Below are 15,314 nucleotides of genomic sequence, written 5' to 3' on the forward strand. Positions count from 1 at the left end.
CAAGAAACCCAAGAGCACAAGTGAATCTCCTTTGCCCAGGAGAGAATCCACGTGCTAATGCCACTGGGTGTTTTTAATTAATTGCCACTGCAGTGATCTTGGATTCCTGCTCAGGCAGCCAGAACCTCTCTATGGAAAAAGTCCCTTTTGCCATAATCCTTCACTCTCCATCAGGCTGTTCAGAGAACTGTGGAGTTGTTAAGGTTGGAAAAGACCTTTAAGATCACCAAGTCCAACTGTCAATGCAGCACCACTAAACCGTGTACTCAAGTGCCACACCCACATTTTTCTTGAACACCTCCAGGGATTCCACCACTTCCTTGGGCAGCTCATTCCCATATGGGCATCTCCTCTGCCCTGGGAGCAGAGTGTGGCTGGGAAGCCTGACATGCTGAGGAGCCAAAGAGCAGAAGGGCTCAAACAAACCGTGAGCGAGCACAGGAGGGCGGCGATCCCTGGGATCAGCAGCTCCCTCCTCTGAGCTTCTCCGTGACAGTGTGTGTTTTTTCCTAGGAACCTGCCCCTGGCCATCATCATCTCCCTGCCCATGGTCACTCTGGTCTATGTGCTGACCAACTTGGCCTATTTCACCACGCTGTCCACGAATGAGATGCTGACGTCTGAGGCCGTGGCCGTGGTAAGATGGGGCTGCTCCGACGGGACTGTTTTCCAGGGCAGGTTAAATCACACCTGCAGTCTCTGCTCACATGTCCTGCTTTGTTCCAGCCTGGTCATGGCTGCTTACAAAAAACCTGATGTTTAACAGTAGATGAAGAACAGCTGTGATAGGAGCTGGAGAGAACAGCGTGATACCAAGTGGGATTAATGGCAGACAGCAAGGGTGGGCAGTGGTCAGTGCTGCTCTTAGTTCCCAAATAGGGAAGGTGGCTGCTGGCCTTGTGACTTCTCATCAGTTACCAGAGCATAATATTCATGGGGAAAGGTCATTCAGTTATTACTGAACTAGATTGTTCTCTCTCTGTATCTTCCTTGTTTTGATTAAGAGAGATAAATAATACTTCTATTAATTAAAATGCCACGGCGGTCAGAAATCCTGGTTGGTTCAGGAAGGAGCAGACCTTGCAAACAGCATGACCAGGATTGTTCAAGGCTTCAAAGGGAATCTCCCAGCCCAGGATGAGCTGGTTTGGGCCACTCAGGTGACAGTGCTCCATCCTTTGGGTTGGCACCAAGCCCCTGCTCCAGCCCACAGTGATGTGGTGCTGAGTTTTTGGAGGTGCAGCCTGTGTTGCATTGAATAATAGAAGGTTTGAGCTGGAAGGGGCCTGAAAGATCATCATGTTCCAACTCCATGCCATGGGCAGGGACACCTTCCACTAAACCAGGTTGCTCCAAGCCCTGTCCAACCTGGCCTTGGGCACTTCCAGGGATGTTGCTGTAGTTGTGTCCATTGCTGCAGCCATGAGCCTTTGCAAGGCTGAAAATCAATATCACAGCAAAGGCTGGAAATCAATATAAATTGGAGTAAAACCACAGTGGAGAAGCACAGGGGTCAGTCTGTGACAAAAAACTGCAGCTCCAGGACACTCCATGTCCCCAGGGCTGTGTCCCAGGTCCTGACTCAGCACTTGGCAGCAGCTCCGTGTTTGAGGCTCCTCAGTTTCCGTTTGATCTTGAACTTCCCGATGGCTGTTCTGATAAATGGTGTGTCCTGACCCCGAGGGAAGGGCTGGCTGCTGCTTTAGTTTAGCAGTTCCACAATATGCTTTTGCAGGAAAGAGGAGCAGCAAATGGCAATAATGGAAAACTCTGTAACAGCTTCAGCACTAAGCCGTGTCCTTTGCTCAGATTTCTGCACAGATTAAGCCTTTGTAGGCAGCTGTGAGTTCTTTTGGACATTCTGGGTATGAAATGTCTCTCGTTGTCCCCCGTTTAGGATTTTGGGAACTACCACCTTGGTGTCATGTCCTGGATCATCCCTGTCTTTGTTGGCCTGTCGTGCTTTGGGTCGGTCAATGGATCTCTCTTCACTTCTTCCCGGTAGGTTTGTTGCTCAATCCTGTGGGTTTTGTTTACAAGCTGTGCTTAGTTCCTCTTCTTTTGGAGTTGTCCCCCAGAGAGCGGCTGTGGGCAGACACAAAGTCTGAAGGGTCTGGAGGCCATGTGGGGAATGCAGGGGGAAAAAAGTCAGCCTTTAAAACCATATCCAGATTAAAGGAAACCTTCCAGTGGTCTTAATCTTCTGTTCCTCAGGCAAAGTGCTGTTGAAGTCAACAAAACAGAAACAGACACAGGCTCGGTGATGATGGGAAAGTGGCTTTAATGAAAAGCAGAAAGTTGTGAAACTTCAGGGCCGAGAATCCCTCCAGGAAGGAGAGAAAGGACGGGTCAGGACAGCGACTGAGATGGTTCTGGCTCTGACACATCTCCGGGGCTGTCTTAGGAAAGTCACTTAATGGCTGTCTCTGGAATGGAGATAAATACATCTGTCCTGCATTCTTTGTCCATCTCCAGCCTCCCTTCTAAGTCAGGGATTGGCATTTCAGTCCTGCTGCCTTGGTCTGGGCTGAGCTCAGGCTGTCCCTGTTTTGTGCTGCAGACAAACCCCAGCTGGGGCTGCAGGGGTGTAACTGCTCTGTGTCCCCCTCCAGGCTCTTCTTCGTGGGATCCCGAGAGGGACACTTGCCTTCAATCCTGTCCATGATCCACCCCAGGCTCCTCACTCCTTTGCCATCCCTCGTGTTCACGGTAACACCCGGGGCTGGGCTGGGCAGGAAGGGGTGGGGGTGGGATCCCATCAGAGGGGTTGGAGGGGGGCTCCCACCTCCAGTCACAGCTATTCCTGCATTCACCTACAGGAGAATGACCCTTCTCATCATATCCTCATAGACCACATCTGGTTTGAATTCTCCTCATCCCTGGAAGTGTCCAAGGCCAGGCTGGACAGGGCTTGGAACAACCTGATCTAGTGGAAGGTGTCCTTGCCTATGGCAGGGGGGTGGAATGAGATGGGCTTTAAGGTCTTTCCAACCCAAAGCATTCCATGATTCTATGCAATCATTCCAGGCACCAATTGAAAATAGCTTTAAAAAGTAAAAATTAGTGAACATGATCCTTTTCCTGGCAGGCAGTTCTTCTAAAATCCCTTTGTTTAGTGTTGTATCATACGTGGGTTTGCCTCCTCCCTTTGCTAATGGCTTTTTCCCTGGGTTCAGTGTGTCATGACCCTGCTCTACGCCTTCTCCAATGACATCTTCTCAGTCATCAACTTCTTCAGCTTCTTCAACTGGCTGTGTGTGGCTCTGGCCATCATCGGGATGATGTGGCTGCGTTACAAGAAGCCAGAGCTGGAGAGGCCCATCAAGGTGAGAACGGTGGGAAATGGGGGATGGGTCCTCCCTGAGTCCCTTCTCAGCACCAGGGAAAGCTCAGATGCTGCTCCTGCATGGGAGAGGAACTGAGATTGCAGGGAGATGTGGGGTTTTAGCTAATGGAGATGTTCCTGCTGCTGAATGGGAGTTGGTGCAGAAGGACGAAGAGCTGCCATGGCCATGGGGACAACAGAGTGAAGGAGCTGTGGGTGTCAGGGACACGGGATGTTGTGGTGGGATAACACAGCGAGAAGCTCTCCGTGACTAACACACTCCCCAGGACAGATCCCAGGCTGTGGCTCTCAGTGAAACACTCTGTACCATCAGGGACTTCACCTAAAATAGTTCTCTGCTAAAGCAGCCCCTGCACTGGGAGCTTTGTTCCCTGTGTCCTTGGCCAGCTTGGCAGCTCCATGGCCCATCTGGGAAGAGGCCAAGATCGTGTCACCCCGGTGTGTCTGATGGCCTTCAGGGCATGTTTCCCACTCATCCCTCAGCACAATTGTGTCTCTGCCAGGCAGCAACACCCAGAGAGAGACAAACTCCCAGGCCTGTGCTGGTGCCTTCCCAAAGTGACTCTTTGTGGGGTGTTTCCTTAGTGGTTTTGGGTTTCTTAGTGGGTGCCCTGCTCAGAATCCCCCAAAGAACAGCCCTGAGGATTCCATGGCCTGTGCTGTGGCTGCTGCTGAAGCTGGGGCTGTTGGTACAGGTGCTTTGTATAAGGCATCATGGAAATATGGAACTGGGATCCAGAGAGGTGCTGAGAAAGGCTCCTGGCCATGGTGGAATGTGAACTCTGTCCCTCCCCGGGCTGTACAGCCAGATAAACTTCCCTGGAAAGTGTGCCCTGTTCCCCCGACACATCTCCTGACCTGTTCCTTGGTCCCTGCTCAGGTGAACATCTGCCTGCCCATTTTCTTCATCCTGGCCTGCCTGTTCCTCATCGCTGTTTCCTTCTATATGACGCCGAGGGAATGTGGCATCGGCTTTGCCATCATCTTCAGTGGGATCCCTTTTTACTTCTTCGGGGTGTGGTGGCAAAACAAACCCAAGTGGGTTCTCCAAGGCATCTGTAAGTACCTGCAGTGAGGAGCAAGGGTGCAGCTCTTGCTCCAAAAAGAACAGTTTCCCAGTTACATCCTACAGCTGGGAGCGCTGGCTCTCCTTCCTGTGGAGGAGGTTCCAAAGTCTTGGCTCTGATCCATTCTTTAATGATGACAGTTTTAACCTGATGATTAACATGTCTGTCAAGCACCCAAAGTGCACCCTGGCTTTCAATAATTACAAAGTTTGGGACAAATACCATGTGCTAGGGGTTTTTTATCTTGGAAAACAGGTTGTTGTTACTCAGCAGAGTGTAATTCCCTGAGCATGTTGCTCCTCCTCCTGGAAAAGCCCAGGGCCAAGCCTTTGCTCAGCAGAGAATTCCTTTACAATGGTGTAGGAAGGGAAAAGGAGGAATTGAGCACAGCTGGCCTCTGTTTGACTGCTGAAAATTCACAATTAATCCCAATCCATGGTTTAGCCAGTGCTAACATTTCAGATCCAGGCACAGCTTTCCTTGGCATCACACCGTGGCAGCGGAGCAGAGGGAGGGGAAAGTCCCCTGGATGTGTTCTCTTAGGAGGTTTATTTTTAAGGTATCTGCTCTAAGGTTTTCCAACAGCTGACACTGCCCCACGGTGTGTTTAGGGATGGAGAGGCTCTGCTTGGCACATGGAACCTCTGCCTGAACAACTGAATCCAGAAAGTCAATCCATGTTGTCCAAGTAACTGAACTCCACCAGCTGCCTCCCAGCTCTCCTACAACGGGCTGACCTAGAAAAGCAGACAAGGAGAAGTGCCCAGCCTTAGCTGGGTGTTTTATGAGGAAGAAAAAGGCTTTCAGAGCAGTGCTCAGCACTCCTTATTCTTTGTTTCCCTGTTTCTGTTTCCATCTCCCACACTCACTTTTTATCCTGAGTATTAGGCTCAGTTCCTGGAAAAGCCATTTTTGCAGTGCCTGGGTGGCAAATTACCATATTCATTGTTTTTCTCCACCAGAGGCTTCTAAAGAAAATATAGAAAATATTCTGGGAACAGAGAATGATAATCCTGCAAACATCCAGTTAGAAACATATGACCTTTAAACTCGTATTTATTGATATATTGCAGGTAATTTGAGCACCTCCAACTGATTTGAGTCTGACCTGGTTGTATTTAGAGTTAGTTTTACCAGGCAGGAGTATGTTGTGATCTCCAAACACAGGAGCAGCAGGGAGCAGAGGAGTGTTTGGATATCGGCCACAAACACTAATGGGTGGAAAAATAAAGTTCCACCTGGGCAAACCTGCACCTGAAATGGTCCCTTTACTCCCACCTGCCCTGGGCCAGGCAGTGGCCTCTGCCCTGTGGGCAGGACAGGTGGGTTTAGGTGGGTTTGTCCTTCCAAGAGGCCATGGGCTCACATGGATTACAAAACTGGAAGTAAAAGCTTCACCTTGGATTTTCCATACCCATTCCTGACTCAGTTTTGGCTGCTCACTCTTATGGCATCCAAAATGAGTTACCATATCACTGTGCAAGTAGAAACTGGTGTCCAGAGTCCCAGAGCCTCTCCTGGAGCATCCTTGCTGCAAGAGCAGAGCTCCCACTGTTACATGTTGGAATTCTGGGAATGAGTGGGGAGTATCCTGTGGGTTATTTCAAGCCTTAAATTGGAAGGCAAATGAGTCAGACCTTCTCTCATGAGCCCAGACCAAGATTTATGTTGGGCCCCTGCGTGTGATCCCTGACCTTTCCTTTGCTTTCCTCCCCAGTCTCCGCGACAGTCCTGTGCCAGAAGCTGATGGAAGTGGTTCCTCAGGAATCCTAGGCAGGAAAAGCAGAGACATTCAGCTCGAGGAAACGCACAATTTTGTTTTAGGACGACACAAGAATCTGCTCCCTCACACCCAGATCCCAGGCCCTGAAGCCCCGTGGGAGCCGCTTCCTGCTGACACCACATCCCAGCTCTGCCTTGTCTCCTCCAGCCCCTCCATCCCCACCTTCCCCTGGCACATGGGTGACCCTGCGATGAGTTCTTGGTATGGACACGAGCCAGGAGGAGGAATTCCAAAGGGCAATTCCAAAGGGGTCCTGTCTGTCCCATCAGCATCTGTGTGTGCGACACCGAGGGCTGTACTTGGTTCTGGGTGGGCTCATCTGTTTTGGGGCTGGGATGCCCCAGATGAGGATGGATCTGCTCAGGAACCTGGCTTGGGTGTTCAGACGTGCCTGGGGCTGTCACAGAGCCAGGGGGGGCCTGAGCCTGCCCCACCTGCCTTTCCTGGCCAAGGGGGGTGGTTGGGAAACAAAGGTTGGCTGGTGTTGGCTCACACACACACACAAACTCACACCAAAACGTGCTGCTGGACACTCTGGGCTCTGTCCACTGGCAGTGGCTGAGGTGAGACAAGGCAGAGCAGAATTAGTGTCAGAGAAACGACATGGGGAGGCCTTGTCTGCCTGTCACCGTGTTCCTGACAGAGCACTCCCCTGCCAGCACCTGGATTTTAACTCCCAGATCTAATCCCCTGCTGTTGAGCCAGTTCTCTGGGATGCTCTTCACCAGAATGCCCATCCCATGGCCCTGTGAAGGAGCACTGGGGCAGGTGCAGGTGCAGGCCTGAGGGTAAAGTTCCTCCAGATAAACCCAGGGAACTGCAATGAGCAGAAGGCCAAGTCCTTGGCTTGCTCATTCCATGCTTTTCTGTGGACAGGCTTTCATCCAGCATGGGATGAGCAGTATTGTTCTTTCCACATGGCCCTGCTTATTGCTGTTGGTGTGATTCATGTTTGCCCCTGAACCATCTGCAAGGAGAAATAAAGGGTGGGGTGCCCTTGGCATGTTCCCTGGGGTCTGTCCGTGCGTTTCCTGGTGCTGTGCCCTCCATCACACTGTATCTCTTCTGGAATGTGCCACAGAGACGGGACCAACCGGGTCTGGGGTGTAGAAAGGGCAGGTGGCTGGAGCCTGGCTTTCACCTCGGGCTGCTGTAGATCATGGGGTGATTTGGGTTGGGAGGGACCTTAAAGCTCATCTTGTTCCACCTCCTGCCATGGGCAGGGACACCTTCCACTGGATCAGGTTGCTCCAAGCCTGTCCATCCTGGTCTTGGACATTTCCAGGGATGAGGTAGCCACAGTTTCCCTGGGCAGCCTGTGCCAGGCCCTCGGCACCCTTGGAGTAACAATGGTAGATGGTGTGTTTTGCTCTGAGGAGCCTGGCCTGGGGCCTGGGCCTCCTTTGTGCATCAGGTTTGGCTTGGTGAGATCCCTCCACCACCCTCCCATTCTGGGAGTGATCCTTGAGCACAAACCCTGATCTGCATGTGAAATCCTCTTTGGCTGTCGTGGGTGGTGCAATCCCATCCCCTGAGCACACCCAAAATCCCTCTAGTTCCCGATTAGTCCAGCTGTCCTCTTAGGAACACGTTGCTTTATTTGGTCAAAAGCGTCGCCTTTTCAGCAAAGCTGCAGTTCTTGAACACTTTGCTCATTGTGCCTCTGCTCTCTGGTATCAGTTGGAATTCAGAAGCATCTTCTCCCCACATTGAGCTGCTTTGCTCTCTGTTGCAGATCTTTGTGCTCGTGCTTTGTGCAAGTGGCTCGTTGAACTACTTTTTCTCCTCAGTGTTTCTATAAACTCGGCCGTTGGGAAGCTGGGATCCTCCGAGAGCTTTCTGCTGGATTCTCCTTATAGTGTGGGGTTATTTGGGGTGGAGAGGCATTAAGGACACCATGGTACTCGCTCACACTTTGTCCTTTGAAGCTCTTTAGCACTGGGGGGTGTCAGGGCAGGTGCAGCTCCTGTCCAGGTGTGTGGCTGTGTCCACATGAGCTCTGTGCTATCGCTTTGCCAACCAGCTCTTGCTTTGAGTGCAGCAGGAATAGGTGAGACAATCAGCACATGGAGAACCTTGGCTGTCAGGTTGTTTATTCCATGGCAGCTCAGTGTGGAGACTCTCAAACCAGCTCAGGTGACAGTGTGGAGATCCCCAAACCAGCTCCCAGGACAGTGGAGATCCCCAAACCAGCTCAGGTGCTGCTTCACCTGTGTGAGGTGCTGAGCTCTCCTGGAGCTGAGCTGAACTGTGGGGACTTGCAGGTGGTTTGTGTGGATCTCCAGGGCAGAACCCAAAGTCTTTGGCCAGTGCCTGGCAGTGCAGGGACCTACGTGCAATGAACTGGAGCACCTCAGATCCGGTGCCTGTGGAGGGGTGTTTGCATAAATAAGGTGGTAAATTGTAAAACCTGAACTTTTTGGCATCTCTTCCAGCTGAAGGCTGAGATGTTTTGGCAGGGTGGTGATGGGAAGTCACTGCTCCTGCTGGACCTGTTTCGTGGAGAGAGGACCTCAGTCTGTCAACCTCCCACTTGCTCTGCACATTTTTATCTGTGGTGGTGTCAGCTCCTGCAGGGCCTGGGTTCAGTGTAGGGGCTCCTGGTGATGAACTTCCCAGCAGAGTTACTTGGGATGCAAAGCAAAGGGATTCAAACTCTCAGCCACCTCAACCCAATGTCAATTGGCACCAAGGTCCCATCCAAGAGCTCAGAAATGGGTCCAGACCTCCCAAAGGTGGGGGGTGCTTGGTTTGGACACATCTTTGAGCAGTGATGACCATCACTACACGATGTCCTCCTGGTGAACGTTTCACACTGGTTTTAAAGAGGAAACATCACACTAAGAAATATTTTTTTATTAATTACCTGATCTTAATGAATTCCTTAACTTGCTTGCTTTGCTTTTTATGAATTTTCATTATTTTTCCCTTGCTGCTGAAGATCTCTCTCATGTACTAACCTACAGGCTCTGGCATTGTTCACAGTGATCTTGCCAGCATCTCCTTGGCAATAGAGGTTTAGGGAAAACTGAACCAGGTACCAGCAAAAAATGACAAAAAAATGTTGAATTTGGTCAGCCACAGGTCACATCTCAAAGTTTAAAATACCTGATTTCTTTCTTTCTGGATTCATTGACCCCCATAGTTCCCCTCCACCAGAGCTTGGTGACGTGGCTGGAAGATATTGGGTTATTTTTTCCTGGAGGTTTGGGAGGTAATGAGCGAGGGGGTAAAACGGAATTTCATTTGCTAAAGAAAACACAATAAAGTAGATTCTCCAGTGGGAGAAACTGCTTCCAACAGCATCTGCTGTCCAGAGTGACAGCTTGTCCCTTTGATCAGCAACAGCAGCATCTGCTGCCCTCGACTTGCCCTGGTCAGCTGGATTTTGGTATGGAAAGGGGAGAACTCCTCCTTGTGAAAGACCTCCTTGCTGCTTGTTTTCCTCAAACGTGGAATGAGATGTGTGTCAGGGAGGGCGAGGGGAGCAACAGAGACTTCACAGAAAATTCCTTGTCATTCCCAGCACTGGATGTGGGATTTTTGTGTTGTTTCTCTGTTGGCTTCTCTTTGGAGCCCGTGATCGGTCACAGCTGCGACGCACTGAGGGAGATAAACCCTTCCCACAAAGGGCACTGCAACCACAGGGACCTGAATGAGGTTCCACGTGAACCTATTTCATATGAGTGTCCTGCAAGTACAGCTGGAGCCATTGTGTCCATGGAATCAGGGAATCATTCAGGTTGGAAAAGACCTTTAAGATAATCAAGTCGGACCGCGGGGCTGTGGCTGCTCTGCAGTGATCCTGTGGTCCTTGTACCAACCCCCCTTCAATTACTGCTCTTAACTTGTTTTTAAGGATTTAGCCTCCCAGGCAGGCAGTTGTTTGGGGTGTTCACGGAATAGCGTCCTGCAGGGATTGCTAAACAGAGCAGGAGCTGATGGCCAGGCACTTCCGTGCCCGTTGGGTTCCTCTTTCTAAATGAGAAACCATCTTCTGACTGGGAGGGGACCCAGCCCTGCACAGCCCTGCAAAATGCTCCCAGCCAAAAATCAGGGGGATTTATGTCATCCTGGGTGGATTTTTTAATGATTTTTTTTTTCAGCTTCCTGCAGAATTTGCAGTGTTTTCCACCTCAGACACCATGTTGTGGTAAACACGCTTTTGTTTTCAGTGGCTCCCTCTGTGGCTCCGGAGTTCAAAGGGACTCTGGCACAGTTGAACAAACCTTAAAGATCCTTCAACGGGATTGAAACTCCTGAGAAGTGGCTTTGTTGTTCTCCGAGGCCTGTCCCAGGGGGTGGCTCAGGCACTGGGCTCCTCCAGGGGTTCCTCCGTGGTGGGTCTGAGCAGGAGCGGAGCCCTCGAGGAGAAGCAGTGTTGGAACAGAGCTTTTCCCTGTAGCTGTGACTTCCCAGCCATGGAGAGATGTTCAGAGTGGCAGAGTCCCAGTCTGGCTGTGGGGAATCCCAGGGAAAGTTTCCACTCAGTCTGGGAAGGTACCTGTGCCTTCAGCCGAGGCGACAGTGTCCTTGGGCTTTAATATAAAATAAAAATTTTAAAAAAATTAATAAGGAAACTGCCAAATATTGTCATTACACAACACTCTGGCTGGTTGGGGCTGTTCCTGTGGGATGGCAGCTTTTCCATCCACCCATTGTGCAACTCCATCGCTAGCAAATCCAAGGGAAGGGAGGGTGATTGGGAAAGGGCTGGAATGAAGCTCCCTCCTGGAGCTTGGGAAAGGGCAGCCCAGTGGGCAGATGGCTCCGGTTCCTCCGGGGCTGGTGCCGGGGCTGTGCCATGAGGTCTGTGCCACGACCCGGGCACAGCCCACACACTGAATGGTCGCCTTGTGCCGGCCCTGGAGCATCTCTGGCTGCGGGATGGGCCAGCACAGCCGGAGCCAGGGCTTGGCTGCCAACCAGGGAGATCCCTGCAGTGATGGGAATCTGCTCCCTCCTCCGTGCCAGGGCATCCCAGGAGACCTCAGCATTGAGGGATGCTCAGGGGGTTTCCATTTCTTGAGGAGTTCCAGGATTACGCTGGGTTTGCCTGTTCTTGAGGAGTTTCTTCCCAGTTTTCACACTCCGAACTGGAACTGGGAGCTGGGTGGGGTGGGTGTGTGATGCTGCTGGGCTTGGTGGCACCAGGAGCTCCCAGTTTGGTGCAGATGATACGAGATGTGGTGGTAGGAAACGTGGCTCAGGGTCAGCCATCCCCTAAGGATCTGATATCCAGAGAATTATTTCTTTGCTTTGCCCCCTCCCTGTTCCTCACATGAGAAGGGGTGTTGCTTCCTCCAGCTGTTGAAGTGTTAATGAGAGAAATAAAAGTATTTTTTTAAACACTGAATTAATTTCTAAACTGCCTAAAAGAGACTTTATAGCTACACCTGAGTTATTCCCGTGGGGTGACGTCCAGCTCAGCCCAGGGGATCTCCCACATCCAGCGGGACGTGGGGCTGCAGCTCCTGCGCTGGGATCGACGTCACACGGAGGGAAAAACATCCTTATTTGTTCAGGGGGCAGGGAGAGATCTGTGTCCCACCTAAACTCTTCCAAAGGGAGGATTCAAAGTGGCTCCCAGACCTCTCTCCGACCCACAGAACAAAGGGTGACGTTCACTCCTGGTGAAGAATCTGACTTTTCAGAGATATTTTTCTTTGTACTTTTGTTGTTGTTTTTTTTAAAACACACACACACAAAAGAGCTTAACACACACAAGAAAAAAACCTAGATCTGTTTGACAATTTTGTTATATTTGGTTGCTTTAAAAAAACTATTTTACTAATTTAAATGTTGCTGTAGATGACAATTCTATTTATTTTAAGGGGTAAATATCTTTTAGTCTTAATACTTCTCCAGTAAGCGCTGCTTATTCCCAATGTTTGTGTTCCTGGCAACACAGCTATTCCACTGGTCAGCCAGTAGTTCCTGAATCCAATGGCCTTGTAAAACAAGATGTCTCTTGCAATGTATTTTTTGTAGTATTTCTTGATTCTTTTATGTCTGTGGTTTAACAAATCTGTTGAATGTTTGGGTTGTTCTATGTTTTGGGTTGTTTTGTTTTGTTTTTTTAACAAAGAAAGCTGAATTACAACTCTCTTGTTGCTGGTCTTTGCCTCTAAAACTTTTCTTTTACGTAAGGTTGCCTTGTTTATCCCACATCCATCAGCACCTGAGCCCTGGGTTTCCAGGTATTCCTCTTGCAGATGGATTTAGGAGCATGGCAGCATCCAGGCCTCCATCACCATCCTCCTTTTTGAAATTCTAGATAACTTTTCTGGTTTTGCCTGTGTTAAAACCAAGGGGGTGGGAAAGTGGGTGGGCTTTGGGCATGAGGGTGGGAGCAGAGGATGGATGTCCCAGTTCCCAGGATGTATCTCCATGGGTTTATGCTGGAGCTGCTGCTCGTGCTGTAGCAGAATTCATGTCCAGCAGCAGGCAGGTATCAAGTTTCATAAGAGGAAAGTGATCCTCTGCTGCAATCCCTCCTTCCCATGTCCCTCCACACTGAAGAGGAGGATATTCCAGTGGGAAAGGACCAGGGCAGGGATGCTCAGGCTCGCAGAGGTGGGTTGGCAGAAGAGCTGATTTTGGGTGTGCACATGGCAGAGCTCAGAGGTTTTCCTTCCTGAAGGAGAGGGTGGTGCCCAGGATGCTCTGTTGGCACACACACATCCCAAGGGGAAGAAATGGGCAGGGAATCCTAATGGAGCTTAGAAAGGCCATGGAAAAAAAAAGGAATAAAGCAAGTGATGCCCAAATGGGCTGAGTAGATGTTACACAGAAATTTCATACTGAATTTAGGTGCCACAGTCAACCAATGTCTTGAACAAGGAGAGAATTCATGAGAAAAAGGCAATTCTTGATTTACTCCTGAGTGTTGTGGCTGTTTTGGGAAGTAACACCGGAAGAGAGAATCTGCTCAAGCTCAACCACCTCATAAAACCAAACCCTGAGACCACAGTAGCATTTAACTAAATATTTATTTACAAAAGGAGGAAGGTGGAGGTGAGGAAATGAGAATGGAGTTACAAGAACCCTGTGTGTGACAGGGCTCTCCCAGAGGCTCTTCAGAGGCTCTTCCAGATGGGATTAGAGGCTCTTAGTGAAGGAATTAGAGTAATCTAAGAAAAACATCTCCACAAGCCAGCGTGGAATAGCCCGTGCTGTCAGTGATTTAAAAGATATCATTCCAAAAGTGACAGTTGTGGCCAAAGAAGGAAAGCAGGGGAGAGAATAAAGTCTGGCAAATTAAATATAAAACCTCAGTAAGACAAGTCAACAGGACACTCCCCAGTGGGACACGGACGGCACACGGAGGAGCAGAGCTGGGACACCCTGGGATGCCTGGCAGGGACATGGAGGGAAAAGCATTTTATTTACCGGGCAGATAAGGCAGTAGCACAGAGATGAAATGAGTTATTCACATCCATGTTTGCTACAGGCTCACTTGGAAAAGTTCCCGTGCTGGAGCATTTCTTCCCAGGGAGCAAGCCCAAGGAATTGCTGCCAGAGAAAGCGTCATGTTTGGGAGCAAAGCTCCAGCTGTAAGATCCTGAGGCCTTCCAGAGCACATCTGGGGCTTCCAGCAGGTGTGTGCAGCCACTGCCCAACACTGTGATGCCGTGGGGGTGGAAGATGGAAAACATGGTGCTGGTACAGTTAGAGGGTCCAGAAGCAGCCAGAGGGCTGCCAAGAGGTTGTAGTGTGGAATACAACGAGCAGAGACATGGAGAGGAGCATCCTGGGGGAAACACAGCTTTTCTACAGGGAGGTCAGTCCTCAGCAGACCACTGAGCTTCCAGTATCTCCATCCTTGGGTTTTCAGCAGGCTCAGGATTCACTGAGCCTCCCATGGGGTTTGAAAAAGGGAATTATATCTGTAAAAATTGTTTGGGAGAGAGGGAACACGTAGAAGTAGTTACTAATGGAGGGAGGTGTCTGCAGAGCTTTGCCTGTGGATCTTCTCCAGGCCCAGGCCAGTCCAGCACACAGGATCTGGAAAAGGAGACGGGCAGGGTAGCAAAGGCTTGGGAATGGGTATTTTCAGGCTCATGAAACTAAAAGGGAGTGCGAATGAAAAAGAAAAATCCCAGTAATGCTGCTCCATGTTCCTGCCTGAGCACTGGGCTGGTCCAGCCACCCCTCCAGGCCTGGGCTGTGGGTGGGAAGCAGGAGAGGCCTCAGACACCCAGACAAAGCCAGGAAGTGTTGTTTGCTCCCAGCCTCTTTAATCATGCGCTCGGTGTCAGGGGATGTTGCTGAGACCACTTTTATGTGAGCACTAAAGTTCAAAAAGCCCAGATAAAAGGATTTGTTATTGACTGCAGGAGCCCTGGTGCAGCCTCAAGGAACACTTAAGTCCAGGGAAAACCTGGGCAGGGATCAGACCTCGTGTTTCATATGAGCCTTCCCTGAAGGTCACTATTGTTGGCTGCTGGAGACATGGTCCTTTGACCCGTGGCTGTCCCATTGTTGACCTTTCCTTGGTGCCACTGTGGCAGCTGTGCCTTCACAGAATCAGAATCATGGAATGGTTTGGGTTGGAAGTGACCTTAAGCTCATCTAATTCCAAGTAGACCAGGTTGCTCCAAGCCCCGTCCAATCTGGCCTGGAACACTTCCAGGGATGGGGCAGCCACACCTTCTCTGGGCAAACTCATCCCAGAGAATGAACATTGATTCATCAATGGTGCCAAGGGTGGCAGAGGAATCCTCATGGTGGGATTTGCCCAGGAAGGACTCATGGCATGGGAGCCACATGTGACCCAGCGCTGTCCAGACACGTCCTCAGCTCCGACCTTGTGGCTGCTGGGCTTTGTCCTGGTGGCTGGAGGTGACGGGAGAGAGAAAACAGCCCTCTGGAAGACACACAGGCAGCAAGACTGACAGTCAAGCCCAAAACATGACATTTTTCTCCCCAAACCCAGGAGCAACTGTGTGGGAGGGGCATGGAGAGCAGGACGGGAGCTGCCACCAAGGAAGGGAGAGCCCTTGGAGCAGCAGGTGGAAATGGCTCTGGGAACTGGAGGCAACCCAGCAAAAAGCAATAAAACTGTTGTTTGTTTGAAGATTTGTGTGGAAGATGAAAGGCACTCAATATGTTTGGG

At 50.5% G+C, this 15,314-nt stretch overlaps 1 protein-coding gene across 2 annotated transcripts in view; it reads left to right on the plus strand.

The window, feature by feature from the left end:
- SLC7A5 (solute carrier family 7 member 5) overlaps positions 1-12,313 on the plus strand; it is a 38,074-nt gene extending 25,761 nt beyond the window's left edge. The window contains exons 5-11 of one of the 2 annotated variants that reach the window (XR_003534535.1): positions 514-637; positions 1,898-2,001; positions 2,613-2,709; positions 3,177-3,326; positions 4,227-4,404; positions 6,131-8,153; positions 8,764-12,313. Coding sequence is in view for 1 of the 2 variants with exons in the window: in XM_027685086.1 (XP_027540887.1) it covers positions 514-637; positions 1,898-2,001; positions 2,613-2,709; positions 3,177-3,326; positions 4,227-4,404; positions 6,131-6,186 (709 nt within the window). In the remaining variant the exon portion in view is untranslated. Of the gene's footprint in view, positions 1-513; positions 638-1,897; positions 2,002-2,612; positions 2,710-3,176; positions 3,327-4,226; positions 4,405-6,130 lie in introns of both variants that reach the window. The other variant, XM_027685086.1, reaches the window with a different exon arrangement.
- Positions 12,314-15,314: the final 3,001 nt, after the last annotated feature.

The sequence above is a fragment of the Neopelma chrysocephalum genome, unplaced genomic scaffold (assembly GCF_003984885.1).
Source record: "Neopelma chrysocephalum unplaced genomic scaffold, ASM398488v2 Primary Assembly neopelma1_68, whole genome shotgun sequence".
Taxonomy (NCBI): Eukaryota; Metazoa; Chordata; class Aves; order Passeriformes; family Pipridae; genus Neopelma; species Neopelma chrysocephalum.